Source organism: Rissa tridactyla, chromosome Z, assembly GCF_028500815.1.
Source record: "Rissa tridactyla isolate bRisTri1 chromosome Z, bRisTri1.patW.cur.20221130, whole genome shotgun sequence".
Lineage (NCBI taxonomy): Eukaryota > Metazoa > Chordata > Aves > Charadriiformes > Laridae > Rissa > Rissa tridactyla.
In genome coordinates, this window is record NC_071497.1 from 56441937 (window position 1) to 56457720 (window position 15784).

The window sequence follows — 15784 nt, forward strand, 5'->3', positions numbered from 1 at the left end:
TAACAGCGTGTAAGCAGTAGCTGAAGCAGAAAGAACAGAGACTCATCGTATCACACACATATCATATGCTCAATGGTTTACAGTAAAAAATAACTCATGCGTGAATTCATAGACACATACAGACTGGTCAAGCTGCTGACAAGCTAGCTTTCACATACTAAGATGTGGCAATCATCTTGATTCATTTTTATTGCAGTTCATAAGTATCCAGTCAGAGCTGGTAAAAATAGAGACTTGTAAACCAAGATACATTTCCAGGTATTCTTATGGTTATTACAGTAAATAGTATTATCGCTCCTCTCATATGTAATGGAGTGGATAGAGCAAAGGATTGTTGTGCAAAGCTGAGCTGCCTCTCACTAGAGATGCCAGGTGAAACCTTTCAATGTACAGACCATTAAGAGGGAAAGCAGGGTAGTGTTTGCTATGCCTGCTAAATGGATAGGAAGCGCTGCCCACACCTGTTCTTCCCTGCCCACGCCAAGCCAACATTTACTCAGCAGCATAAGATAATGTCAGGGTGACTTCCATTTCAGTAAGGAACAACGATAATCAGCATAATCTAATTTCAAAGGGTGTGATGTACTGTTTATGTTCATGCACATAAATTCAGTTTTAATTACCTCCATTTTGTGCTTATGAGGAAAAAGGAAATAGAAAAATGCAAAATGAAGTCCTTCCAGGAACACAGTGGGTTAGATTTTTCACCGCAGCTGACAGAAGGGCCTCGTGGTTCCCAGCAGAATACAAATCTGGCACAGGGAGAAAATGGCTTGACCTTATGCACTGACCCTTAAGTATTGCTAGATGGTGCAAGCCAGGGCAGTTCCCAAGCTGCTATTGCTTCTGAAGCTAAGCAATGCTTCAAGAAGCTGCCTCTGATTCTCCAACATCTACCTGATCTGCCATGTCAGCGAGGACATAGCAAGCCTGGTGTGGATTTGTCTCAGCTGAATCCAATGGCTACAAATGAGTATTTAAAGGCACAATACATAGATATTAAAGTAGAGGTGATGACAGAGATTGTTTTTTTCTCTTCCACAAGTAAAATCAACAGCAGCCCTGCTATTTAAAATTAGACATCTGGTGAAACAGAAGAGGGTGAGGGTCTCTCTGGTCTCATGGCAGCACTGTAGGTCCACTTTGTGTTGGAGTAAATAGCTGCAACGTGACACTGGAGAAGCAGCTCCCATCTAATCCAGAGCAAGTGCTATGAAGAAAACCGTGACATTACTGATATGATATTTTTTGTGGAACAGATAGCACTCTTCCAAGAATAAGATAATGACAAAAGTAATTCCCATGTGAACACCTTTATTCAACCTTGTTAGGTCTGTTTTAGGAGAAAACGCAGCTCACCAGAGCCAGTGCTCTTTGAAAATAATATGACAAATCCTACCCTGTGCCCTTGCTTCAGTATCTGATGATTATCCAAGATGCAGAATTGTTTCCTGTTGGATGTTTTTTCAAAACTGGCACTGTAGAAGCTATGCCCAGCACATGGTGTATTCGCAGTTGAATGAGGCATTTTTAGGCATTCCAGTAATAGGAAGTAAAACAGGTAAGTGCCTGGCATGGAAAACTCATATTTTCCTCCGAGAAAAGTTAAAATTACTGTCTAAAAATAATCAGTGGAGAATCTGGCTGAGCTTCATTTTCACTTTTGCTTCCAAATTCCTCCTAAAGAAAATTCTGTTGAGTAATCATTTCAAATGTAAAACTTCTTACTGTCATGTAGCATAGCATCACAGTTCACGTTTTTTACTTGACTTATTGACGGGGTTTTACACAGGCTGTGCATTAAAATTCTCTTCTGTGACATAATGTTGATTTACTGTTGGTGTAGGTATTTTTTTTGTCTGTCCTTTGATTTAACTTCAACCTTTTATTGCTTTTGTGATATGAAATATCTTCCGTATATTGCCATGCTGGTGGGTGCTGGTGGGTACTGGTGGTAATTTCCAGTTTAATGTTTTGGAAAGTTTGGAAATGAGAGACAGGCATGTAATGATGTCTCCACCTGAAAGTCAACTGTTCAGGCTTAAGATAGCGTGTACAGCTTTTATTCAAATTCCCACAAGATGTTTGAATCCAAGCACCATTCCTGAGACTGGAACAGTTAATAAAGGCATTCCTAAACAAAAATTCCTTGAGCAACAGTAAGTCCAAAAGTGAAGTGTATAAAAGGCACTCAGATAACCTCTTCACAATGGTAAACCACATTTCATGACAGCATGATTCTCAGTAACTTCAAGATATAGTCTCTGAAGAGGCATATCTTTCCATTGCTGCAGTGCCAATAAATCCCCATGAGTTCATTGTTCGTCCCAAAGCTAAAGTGCTGTAACTTTACTTTGAAGTCCCCAAAAACAGATACAAAAAGTGCAAATTATGGCATGTGAGAAGAAGAGTTTTTACAGACCCACACTCCCGCTGTCTCTCGAAGCCGTGATAGTTGACAAGTATAAAGCCTCAGTTTGAGAGTTAAAATCGTCTCCTTAAAGAAAGAAAATGGAATAGCATTATTTTTTAAAGCGGCAATAATTTAAGCAAATAAATATCCTGATTTTAACAATTGAATGGTAAAGAGTGAAATCTCTGTCTTCATTGTATGCAAGCTTTTCTGGGCCATGCTGAAGTTACAATGGCTCCTTAAAGCTGCCATTAATTACAAAGACATCATGTTGCAATCTTTTCAAAGGGAAGAAATTTCTCTCTCTGTTTTACCTGTGGTCCAAATTCTGTATTTTCTATTATGTCAAAGCTATCACTGACTATCAGACATATAAATGAAATAACAAAACTGAAATCTGGTTAGATAGCATCCACGGGAATGCTTGTCAGTAAAATCTGTGCGTCTGAATAAAAGTTTGCAGAACTGGGACTTCAGTGATGAGGTCAAATGTCCTACATCTTTAGTGCTGATACAGCTTGAGCTGTAAGTTAAAATGATAACACGAACAATCCTTGTTCCTGTAACCGGGGCCATGTGGGTCATTTCCAAGGCTCTCTGGTAAAGTATCTGTGGCTTTTATGTTTCAACTACCTACTCATCATGGAAAAAAGGTTCTTTCCAGTGTTTTTTAAAAATATGTGATGCTGAGAAATATAAATGTTTGTCATATGACTTACTGCATGTTGCATAAAGATTTTCGGTCATTAAAATGAAGAAGTAAAACAAAACCACAGAAAGCAGCAACCTCTCCTTCAATTTCTTCATTTCAGTAAGTGCACAGAGGAGGCTGGGGCCTACAAAGTGGAAAATTCTACAACAGTAATACAAAAAGCCATGGGAAGACATGCTGTGCTCAGACAACCTGCACTGGGATTACGCCTGGACACGCACCAACGCTGTCCCCCAGATTGACGCTTGCATTGAGCTTTTGTTCATTTGCACAGGGCATAATTCCACTGAAGTTTCACACCATCATGTGAAAAGTAAGAAAGGGCCTTTGACTCCAGCAAGTGCCAATTTCTGAAAGGTGAGAGTGTTTTTTTGAAAGTGTCATTTTGACTGTAATATCTACTGATGGCAGTGGATTGGACAGATATGGTTAAGATGCAAGCTGAGGTTATATGAGAATCAGTGAATTCATACCCCCTCCATCCAATCCCTAGTTTTCATTTCACCTACAGAAGTCATTTTTCGAGGTGGTGACTTCTTTGTGTATTTTTTTTTAGCAGTGAGAAACACGGGTGGCTTCTCAGGTAAATTGTGTCCTCGGAAAAGCCCAAACTCCCTACGTGTCCAGAAACTGCTACATATAGTTTCTTCAGGCCGCTTGGTCAGCTGCATTGCAGTTTTGCTCCGATTTTGCTCCTTGGGAGAGAATCATTCATATTCCTGGAACACATTAGGCAGCCTCAGGTCTGGCCTCAATAGGCTGTGTCAGGAGCTGCTTGGACAGCTGAACCCAATACCGCTGTTCCTAACATTGGCCACAGCCTTCCTCCTGACAATATGTTAACCTTTCAGACTTATTTGTACGTAACAAAGCTGATTTATATAAGTAGGTATTTTAAGATCTTGCTTATCATATTGCTTTTTAGTTTTCTACGGTGGTTTCTTTTTTCAGTTCAATTTTAGTACAGGACAGTTATATGCATCCTGATACTTTCTTAGGCATTACCTTCCCTCTCCAGTGTAAAAATTCCTAGATTTCTAGGAAAGTCACATACTCATAAGATGAGAAGTGGCTCAGCAGATGATCTAATATTCCAGATAAAAGAGGTATCATTATTTGTTGTTAAGACCTGTGGCCTAAGTCAGAAGTATAACAGACTGTTACCACAAAAATCTTGATGCCTTACGAAACAACCAGCTTTCTGTGTGTATCCTACTCAGCTGAGGCTACTAGAACTGCACTGAGTATACAGAGGTATATACCGAGCTATCTATGCAAGCTATCTGTACCTCAGCGAAAGGGAGCAAACATTTATAAATTTTTACATCGCCTGTGAGAAAGTCATAACCTTAGATACTGCATTTTCAGAAAACTGAAGAAAAGTTGTATTTAAATGCAAAAGTAGCCTCTATTATGATGTAACATTATTTAAATTGCCATCTACAGATTTATAAATGTTTTAGCTGTAAGAAGAAAAAGCCTTAAGCACAAATATAAAAAACCCTATGACTTACTCTTCTCATCTTTCAGGTTAGGCTTCAGTTTTCTTTTCCTGTCTGTTAAAGTAGATACATAAAAATTTAGCTTAAACATTTCTAGACTTGAAAGAAAAAATACAATTCAACAAACTTTTAGATTAATCTGAGCTTTAAGCACATTTAGGTTTATTATTAACTCATACCAAATACATAAACTTCTCTACAAATTTTTAACCAAATTCTGAAGTCCATAACAGCAAGACTTTCATTTCACGACAGTAAGTACGTTTGTCTGAGTTTATTGGAGTCTATTCATATTCAAGAAAAGACTAGAATAATAGCCTGTTTGCTTTATTACTTTTCCACTGTTGCACCTGCAAACAAGGGAAGAAACACTATTCATAGTAGTTCTGTACAGCATACTGTTTCAGCTATACAGCCTTAATGTCAAAAATAAAAGTTCTGTATCATATGCTGTAGCTACAATGTCTTTGTAGCCATGAATAAAAACACCATTCAGACTATGTTTTTACAGCCCATCTTACCCAAGCCAAAGCTTGTTTATGTTCTTTACAGAATAGTAGCTGGTCAGATTAAAAAATATCTTCCTGTATACCTTGTCTCAGGTAAGTAGCAAGGCGAGGAAAATAGAACCTAACTCAAATGATCCAAGATTCATTTTAGAACAGGGCGCATCTAGAAATTAAATAGGACCAAATTCACACAAGCATGCCTAGACTTACTAAAATTTCCAAAAGACCATTCACAGGGAAAATAAAAAATAAGTTAAAAGATCCACTATCTGAAGTAAAATGTACCTTTTTTGGGTTGCCCATTCTTGCATGATTTTCTCTTTTGAAAGTATATTAGTGCAGAGGAAAGGACAGCTACCATCACACACATGGGGACGATAAATAAGATCAGGGATTTTTGTCCGCTATACTGTGTACTTATTAAAGCTGTCAAAAACATGAAAAGGAAGTAAATTTATAATTTACAAAACAGGCATCATTTATGAAGTTATCAGTTCTGATTTTCCAAAGTCTTGCTCTGGCTGAGCAAAAGATTCTTAAAATTTATCAACGTAGTGTTTTACACTCATTTTATGAATACTTTTTTCTGCAATATTACTATAAGAAGCTTTACAATAAATGAATCAAATCTCTTATTTCTATGGCACTTGAGTGAGCACTACTGCAGTTCATCTGTATCATATTTGAAGAACAATTAATTAGGAGTCTAGGTCAGGGAAGACACCCATGCAGATTAAAGAATTCCCTCTGTCCTGGCTATCAAATAATGGGAGCTACCCTAAAATTAAAATATACTGAAAAATGACAGGCTGGCTTGTTGGACTGTGAGCTAGCTGAGGCTTCAAAGACGTAAATAATACTGACTTGGTTTTTTTTCCAGAGCATCAATATTACACTCTCTTCTAGAACCAAATTCCAGTGTTGGCTCATAGGACACGATGTATGTTCAAACACTCTCTGTCTCATACAAGTTCAAGGTGATACGAACCTGAAGTGGAAATGTGAGCTGAAGTTTCTCCATTCAGTTCTTTATTCCAGAACACACAGCTGTAGTTCTCACTCGTATTTGGTTTGAACGTCAGGATGCTGGTGACATTGTAGAGGCCATCTGCAGTCAGCATATAGGTGGTATTTGCAGATCCGCTGAGATTGAACTTCTTCTCATTTTGCCAGAAAACCTCTGCCAGAGGAAAGCCTTCTGACTGGCACATAAAAACAAACTTGTCTTCACCTGGTTTTCTCGTTACTTGAGTGTTTATCCTCCTGTAAGGTGCTGCATAAGAAGTAGTAGAGTGAAATTACTTTATGCAACAATAGTAATTTTCCCACTTCACTTTACCCCCTTCCCTTTATTTTTTCTATGGTGGTATCTGTGGTACTTATTTGAAATGATGAAGGATGTTTTGTAGAACAATTCAATATTTGTTATTCAATCCTTCTCATGCCTACAGTCACAGAACTTAGATCACTACTTTATACAGGGCAGCAGTTGACAATTTATAATTTATCAATACAGAGGAAACGAGTGAAATCTCTTGGGACTCTATTTTCACTTTTTGAATATGCCATTTAAAGGCTGGTTTTAATGTTTGTTTTACCATAGCTTGCAGACAAGTGCGGTATTTTCATCTTATTAGAACAAAATGAACTTAGAATTTCTCTGAAGATAGTTCAGAGGAAGCAATGTGGGTCTTAAAAATGGCTGTATGCATTTTTGCGCATGGCAAAGCTTGTTATTTAAATGCCTGGGTGGGAAATGAATGCTGCCTTGTATCACACAGACATACAGCAGTTAGTGGGAAACACCAGAGTCTTTTCAAAGGACTGGTCTATCGTGCTATCCAGTAACATGCGCCTTTATTACTAATGTCCATTTGTCTTTGACAAACTGAAAATAACACGTCCGTGCTCTGGGAGCTGCAGTCACTTGGGGAATTCCCAGCCACTTGGGTAGCTGCAGCAGGGCTCGTAAGTAAATTAAGGCCCCTCTGAGAGACTTCTGAGAATGGCCAGAGGCGGCCTAACAGGGCAGGGTGTCAAATTAGAGGCAGGGTGTAGGGGGACTGGAGAAGAGGGTGCGGGAAGAAGGAGGAGGGATGAACGAGGAGGCAGTCACTCCTCCTCTAGGGCACGAGCTGCTCCTAGAGAAGCTCAGCTGACCATTGAACTAAAGACTAGCCAGCACTAAGACAACTGCTTCGGTTCCCCTGGGGCCTGAGCACAGGCTTTTGGTGAGAGAATTAGCAACAAATTCCTCCAAATTAATCCATTTCTACAAACCTGTAGGAATTTAGTAGGGGCCTCTTGATGACTATATACTTCCATTCAATTCAGCCACTAACCTTTTACTTCCAAAGTAATGTACTTGTAGTCCACGCCATGGTAGTCAATGACACAAAGGTATGATCCTGCATCTATGATCTTCACGCCGGTGATCTGAAGGATAGCTCGTCCAAATTTCAGTTCGCTGTGCAGAAGTGCTGCTCTTCCTATGTAATCGTGATGTTGGGATGGAGCAAATGCCTTCCCGTTGTGGAGTGTGTACACCTCTTTTGATTTCGGCTGGCCCTGCTTTTTTTGCTCCCAAACAACAGTCAGGAGTCCTAGGTTTAATGAGCCGTTCACGGGGAATCTGCATTCCATGGTCACGTTGCTCCCATACTCCACAACATACAGCTGTTGAGGAACTTCAACTGTAAACAAAGCTAGAGCAGGAAAAGAAAACAGTTTCATTTGTTCTATTCAAACATGTTCTGATTTTCTTTAAACTTGGGCAAAAAGGTGTCATGTAGTCAAGCATATCGTTACTGGTTTGACTAAAAGTTTTAAGCCTTTTTTTGTCCCTGTTCAGACTAATATTTTTACCATGTCAGTAGTATTTATAGCAAATCATCTATGTTCTGTATTGATTACAAAGTCTGAAAGACAAGGACAAAATGAGCAATTTTCACATTTTAGAAATAACTTAAGGCTGAGTAAGTGATTACACAGGGAGAACTTCTGTGAAACTATGATTGTATCTTATATGTCCTAGGATTCTAGTAAGGAAACAGTTAATTTTGAAAGTAGTATACCTAATTTCATTATCCTTTACAAAGAGAAAATCCAGTGTAACTCCTGTGAAACTGGATAAGCATGTGTAACTTGGAAGAATTGCTATGTAGCAATTAGAGTTCCATAAGCCTGGGGCCATGTGAGTATCATTTGATGCTATGTGTCTTCTCAGATATATGCAACAGTATTACAGAAAGTATATAAAAATAATCTTCTTAGCCACTCAGAAAATCTGAAATTCATATTTTTATGAATATTTTACCATTTTAAAGTGTACTGATAAAGGAGAGTTATTTATGATACATCATTCAATATACCTTGTTACTACTTTCTATATTGGATGTACCCTATATTGGTAGACTTATTTCAAAAGCACTTGGAAATATTGATAGTAACATTCAAAAGAGAAGTTCATGCAACTGTTTGTGAAATACTTAGAGGGAAAGCTTCAATTCCTCTTAGCAATGTTTGTTTATTCATTTTAATACAACTGTAGTGAGGGTAAAAATAATATGAAGATGTGCCAAGCCCCTTTTGGGCTTCAGCCAAGCTGCTCCCGCTACAGGCACGGACAGGGGAATAAATACACGTGGTTTTACCTCACTCGGCCTCACACTGAGGTTGTTTAATTTACAGTTGCCTTAGGTGGGTTTGGTCATCCTCCCTCTCACAGCTATGCCTGTCCATACAGCATGCTTTAAAGAAGCCCAGTTGTGGAAAGCAATGGACATCTGTCCTGCACTCAATTAGTACACAGTGCGTTCTGTAAAGCAGAGCCTCAAGACATCACTGGCTATTCATCCAAGTGTCGCTGGAGATGCTGAAGCCCATGTGCTGAGGGTGTAGCGGTCTCTGCATTGGTTCTGCTGGTGGAATTGAAAGGCAGTTTCTCTCTCACCTGAAACCACATAGAGCTGTGTTTCCACCAACAGCATTGTGAGGATCTGGAACATTTTCTCAGGTGGATCTGAAACAAAAGTAGGATTGCATCAGATTGCATCACTTGCAACAACTGTCTTCTGCTGAGGTGGATTAGAGCCATACTAGCCTTAAAAGCCTATCACAGCTAAAAATCATCAAAAATAAAAACAAACACTAGACTACCACTAGAAATAAGGAAAATCCTGATTCAAACGATCCATGCACGCACAGAGAATATGAACCACTGACCTATGTCAATGAAGGGAAAGAAAATATTACCACAACTTCGTCCATGAGGCTTTCAGGATCCATACCTTGCAGGGAGTCTTAAATAGTCTGACAGAGCAGCGCTTTTCAACAGCTTCACACTGAAACTGTGAGAGCTTCATAGACGTGCACAAGCAGACTTTTTAACTGCCTGCACTAACACCTATGTCGTTTACAAGATCACTAACCCTGATTTTGTTTCAACTCTGCTTTGTATACTTTTTTGAGGATACTTATTGTCTGAGTTCTTTAACCTCAGGACCAGCAGATACCGGGAGCTCCATGTGAGGTATTGGAAATCTTGGGGTAGGTAAATTAAAGTCTGCTTCAGAATGGATTAGGTTTTAAGTCTGCTGCTAATTCTTTCCCTTTGCAGGTGGCCATGCCTGACACGTACAAAGTACCTTGTATTGCTGACAGTAAACCAACAGCCCTGAAATAATGCAAAAGCAGAAGGTTGTTTTAGAGTGAGTATTTTCCTGTTCTAGTAACAAGAGAACTATTGTTTGTGCTTCTGTATACAGATCAGCCTACCTAAAAAGCAAAAAAACTCCACAACCCAGGGACAACAGTTGTAACAAAACTAATGAGATAACAGATCAGAAGAAAGAATTACTTTGAATAAGGCATGCTAACATACAGTATAATCTGAAAGATTAGAGGAGATCCAGAAATAAACATAAGGAAGTAAAGAAAAGAAGGAACAATTTTAGACTTCCCCAGAGCTAGACTTACTGGAGAAGGCTTTTAATTTTACTTCCTCATTCATTTGTGCCTCAGCTTGAAACATTTTGGCTGTGATTTTCTTAGGTGCTGCATTTTTCTGATTGCTTCCACCTTTGAGGTCTCAGTACCTCAGAAAGTCAGGCTCAAGCTTTATCAAAGTTAGCAGCCAAAATTAGAGGACTTTTCCTAAAAATTTAGACCTTAATCTTTTGATGTCACCGCTGAAGGTGACTTTTATGTTACCATAAAGGTGGATATGCAAACTACAGTAAGCAGACTTATCACATGTAAATGAAAGCTAATTACCTTTATCAGAGGACGGACTGAAATGCCACTACTTAATGTGTGATAAATCGGTAAGTATTTTAGCTGTATGAGAAATGAGCTAATAAACAACATCAGCATCAATATCTCCATTTCTTGCAAGCAGAAACAAATGTTGCCCTGACAGGCAGGATAAATTTCACTCATTACGTAGCCACCACAGTGTTTCACAGTTAATACTATAAAGAAATTTACTGTCCTCAGTCTCCTGCTATACTCACTTCTCCACACAGCCTACCTAGAAACAGGTGGACATACAGGGAAGAACTGAATGAGGAATTTAACAGTATTTCCTATCGATATTTAGATTCCTGGATTAGCCTCATGTGGGACATTTGGGGTCATCTGCTCTGTTTTTACAGCTCGGGATACATTGAGAATGCAGAGTATGTATCTGGCATAACGTAGGGGAAGGGGCTTTTTATAATATACATATTACTGAGAGTAAAAGGATAGAACAAAAATAAGGGGATACATAATCAAATCCGCAGCATAAAACAATCATAATTATTAAATATCAAGTAAGAGCAAATCTTGCCTGACCAGATGGATTAGTGTGAGAAGAACACGACATATACCATAAATAGGTAGAAGAACCAAACAGGGAAACATTTTTACTTGTGGTACTGAAAGCAGACTCATGGAATGCTTGTGGAGATCAGTAAGGGTCTGTATTAGAAGGGTCAAGGAACTATCAGCAAGGATCTGTATTAGAAACTGCATTAGAAATTATTTCCGTGCTCGCACTAGTGGACATCAGCCTGTCGCGCAACCTCGGTGCAGTCTACCCACGCAACCTAATCATCTGGCTCTGCCAGGCATCCTGACATACTTCCATAAAGAAGGCCTGCATGAGCATCTGCAAGGTGATTTCTTCTGAGCTTGCAGTACCAACCATTCATGCTGTTACAGAATAGCCCTAATTTTCTCCCTGTCTTTTGTAAAACATATGCCATGCCCTGCTGTGCAGTAGCCCGTGTACACAACAATCCCAACAACTTTGTCACAGCACTGTCTTTTTTTTCCTTTAAGCAAAAGGCCATTTCTAAAGCATATTCTTCATCTGTCTGTTACAACTTCGTAGGGATATAAGAAAGGAACCATAAAACTCAGCAGTTAGTGGTTCTGGAAGCAAAGTCAGGAATTGAAATCCACATCTGAGAACATGAGGAAGTTGTATGACATTTCAACAGCAATTCGGATCCTGTCAGTAAGTTGATTTCCCAGACCAACCTGCAGAAGAAAAAGCAAGTTTTCACACAGTGCTGTGTGATTACGAAAATGAAGCTAAATAAACCTTTGAGGGTTGAGGTGATGAGGGTTCATAGCATCAGACATGTAAAAACCGTTGTGGCTTTTTATGAGTTGTAATAGTTCCAATGAGGATGTAGGGCCCAAGACTAAAAAGTTGAATCGGAACAATGAAAACAAAGGCATTACAATATGAATGGGAAAAGGGGGGAATATAATCTTCACTTTTTATACAGCTTTTATATTTTACTGTAAGTACTAAATTGAAACCCATACTTGACTCTCTTTGGCTCAAAGGAGCGTATTCTGATAAGTTTTCTTAGTGAATGCTGAGAGAAATCTAGAGGGAAATGATAATAAATTGCTAAAGTTCCACCAAATGTCAAAATTACACTGTGTATAGTTTTCCTACTTTTGATTCAGTTGATCATGTCTATGACTTTAGTCCTGTCTCCAGCTCACATGCCGACAGGGATTGTAACGCTCATCTCAAAAAAAAAGTATTTTTTGACCAACAAAATGCAGCAGTTCACATAAAATTTCAAGTGGTTCACCAAAATTTTCCTGGTAAGGAGTGAGAAAGATGTTTCTTGTTCCCTCAGAAAATTTAGACTTGGCATTCCCATTGGCATACAGCATAAGCTGTATGCTCTAGGCCATAATATTGTTTTCAACATATTATTCAATTTTCAACATAAAGCATAGACTTAATTCAATTCTACAGACAGACCTGAAGAGGTGCTTGTCCTAACAGAGCTGTATGTTATAAAGATGGTCTCCGGAGGTAACAGTGGTGGAAAAAGGGGAACATCAAACTCTGGTGTGTGCTTAAACCATGGAGCTCTTGAGCAAAAGCTGGGATAGTTCTTTTAAGTAGCTGTGCTTTGAGTAGATCTCTTTGGCACGTGTTTATTGTTATGCCTGCTGGATCTTATTTTCAGGGAACACTCAGGTTGTGAATCACAGTGAGTTGATGAGGGAGGATGGCAGCAGTCTGTTCTGATTCTAGGACTGATTTGACCTCACTTAGTGACAGCTCCCACAATGCTGACAATATTGAAGAGTTTGCAAGAAGCTTTGTAAGCAAAGGAACATGGAAATCACAGACTGAAACCCACATCTGAATAACGTGAACCGTGAATTAAATTCTATTCCTTTCATCCATGTATCTGGAAGATAGTAATGCTTTTCTTAGATAAAAGGGGCATCTTAGTGTAAGACCTTAGTACAAGACCCTCTGGCACCACCTTTGTTTAGTAGTCTTGCTGTAATTGTCCCTGCTCATTGCAGGGTTGTTGCACTAGGTGACCTTAAAGGGTCCCTTCCAACCCAAACCATTCTCTGATTCTCTGATTGCTGCCAACACAAGAAGAGCAAAGGATCCTGTGCAGCATGAATCTTCTTTATGCTGTCCACTAAACCAACACAACCAGAGGCACAGTCACTGATTCAGGGACCTTATAGTCTAACAAATCATGCATAACCCTTTCCTGGAAACACCATTTCAGCTATTAAAATGTTTGTATTCCAGCGAATGGATGATTAAGAATAGTGAACACATTTAGCATTTACATAATGACACTTAGCAGCAGTAAGCAAGGAAAGTTTCATAGACCAAGGGCATATCTTCCACTAGAATAATCAGAACTGTTGGAAAAATCTAAACAAACTTCCAAGAACATCGTCTTTTCTCCAGGTTTAAAGCAGATCTCAAACATACATAGAAGGTTACAATAATCACTCAGACTTCAGCCATAAATATTAAAGGATTAAAGGACTAAGGAAAGAGTAGTTAGTCCTTTTAAAGTTAAGTAGGTATGGCATACAGACCCTTGTTTGTATTTTATTTCCCTTCAGACCAAGTTAGCACACTGACAGCACTTATGATGAGATCATGCTCAGTTTTAGCAGGTGTAACACAGGCATTCTTACAAAGTTCTCATACACATATGTACACTGCAAAAGATTGAGGGGTCCCAGCCACTGCTTTCTTTGTCTTTCTCTGTTACTGAAACTCCTTTGTCTTCTGTGCGTCTTGCGGTTTCAAAAGCTTCCTTCCAACACTCTCACGTGTGCAAAAAGATAGAATCTTCAGCCTCCTCATGAAATGACTAAACTGATTTTCCCTTCAGTGAAGGATCCAGGTTTTTTTTTTAAAAAAAAAGTTTAAAAATCCTAGGTCAGAAAACAAACAACAAAAAGAGGAGCACTAGATCCTCATACAAACTACATCTGTTCTATAATTCACCATCACAAAGAAGGTATTTTGTTGCCATTTCAGGGATTTTGTAAAAAATCTAGCAATGCATATTAACATTTGTTCAAAGTCCGTTTCTCAGGCCTGCCTCAGTATGTCTTGTGGACGTAGTCTTCAGCTCTCAGTCTCTCCAACCCACCCCACACCCACACACCCCTTCTCTGCTGTTGCACCCTCACTGCAGCGCCTTGTTGTCCACCTCACTATGTGGTCAATCTGCTTTTGGGTCCATTGTTTTATATCTGATGTTCACATCACCTGTGACAGCCTATTTGCATTCTTTCAGTCTGCTCTCCGTCTCACTTCGGCTTTCAGGTGAAGAGATATCATTTCTCACTTCCTTCTTTGCGCACCCTCGCTGTGAATTTTCACTTTCCCTGCCTTGTTTAACTGTCACCTGTTGTATCTTTTTCACTGTCACTTTTTTTGTTCAACGTTAAAAACAATAATTCTAATACAATCTCAAATAAGTATTTTTTTCCCATAGATGTTAGGATAAGATTGCGTTTAAATTTTGTTACAGAGAATGTCATTAACTACATTTAAAATGCAGCTATGTATTCTACAGAACACACGCCTTTCAGGTCGTAGCAGTGGCACTGAACAATACAGGGTAACATTTTGGTGCAATACACTGCATATCTCCAACTTCAACAGAAAGAAACACTTTTCAGAGAAGCACAAGAAATTCCCCACTTCTAGCCTGTGCTCCTCCTGGGAATGCAGAAGGTGAAAGTCCCCAGATTTGCTGTACAAGCAAAACAACCTACCATCTGCTTAATAACAACCAAAAGAAAGCAGGAACATACAGATACAAATATATACATATTTATTTTTTTCTCCTTAAAACTCTTCCCTGAAATTCAGAATAAAAGATTTACAAACAGCAGCAGCCAAATGCATAAGCTGAAGAGTCTCGCTATCACCACTCTTCTGCCTTCACCTATGACAGAAGATAGAGTTGCGAGACAGGTTCAGCTTCTGAAACTCTTCATTCCCCAGGATTTGAATTTATATGGACCTGTGTTTTAGGATCTGGGACTTATACAACCCCTGGTTCAAAATCAGAGTCCGCTCCCTACAAATCATTTGAAAATAAACCTAATTTAAGCAAATCTTAAGAATGTAAGAAAAAAAATCTGCAATCCCTCAGTCAGAAATACAGTAAATATTGATTTGCATTTTAGCAGCAATTATACTCACATCAGATCTTTATGCAGTCATTGGAAGAATCAGGTTCATATAACAGCTAAGATTTTCCAAGTTTTACAAAGTAGCTCTATCCTATTTGCATGATAGCAGCAACTATCCACCTCTCGTGATCGGTTTAAAACATGCACCAATAGCACAGCTTATAGGCTGATCTTCAGGCTTTATGTCACAAAACAAGTGACTGTGTTAAAAGGAAACCACCAAGTTTCTTATGAATTTGTGAGCAGTTCCAGTTTCATTTTGGTGTTTCATGATGAATGTACTCTGAGTTCAGCACTCTGTCTTGCTGAGAACATGCATTCAAACAAATTTATTCAAAGCATTCTGTACAATTCATATGCTCAAATTCTGCTTTTAATTACACTCATAATTTTTTGCTGAATTTATAGCTGTTTAGAGCAGTATAGAGCCTTGGCATCTGAACTTGCATCTACTAGAACTGTTCTGCATTCACCAAACTATCAAGTTACTTTTTCATAATTTTCATTATATTAATTTTACAATAATTGCTCAAGAGATTACCTAACATTTGCAGAACACATTTGCAGAATACATTTCCTGAGCATTTTCATCTATATCCATATTATTAGCAAAAAAAAAAAAAAAGAAAAATCAAAATGAGGGTAGTCAAATACT

General features: G+C 38.7%; 1 protein-coding gene across 2 annotated transcripts; it reads right to left on the reverse strand.

Moving 5' to 3' along the window:
- Positions 1 to 1505: 1505 nt before the first annotated feature.
- LOC128902799 (programmed cell death 1 ligand 2-like) lies at positions 1506 to 15273 on the reverse strand. Of its 2 annotated transcripts, XM_054186383.1 has the most exons (7): positions 15140 to 15273; positions 9089 to 9157; positions 7479 to 7841; positions 6125 to 6409; positions 5422 to 5562; positions 4640 to 4681; positions 1506 to 2497 (listed from the first exon to the last, which is right to left on the reverse strand). In XM_054186383.1, the coding sequence occupies exons 2-7, from the start codon at positions 9141 to 9143 to the stop codon at positions 2415 to 2417; spliced, it is 969 nt and encodes a 322-aa protein (XP_054042358.1). In that variant the 5' UTR covers positions 9144 to 9157; positions 15140 to 15273; the 3' UTR covers positions 1506 to 2414. The 2 variants fall into 2 exon arrangements, with proteins under 2 accessions (XP_054042358.1, XP_054042357.1); XM_054186382.1 differs by lacking the exon at positions 15140 to 15273 and having other exon boundaries at positions 9089 to 9319.
- Positions 15274 to 15784: the final 511 nt, after the last annotated feature.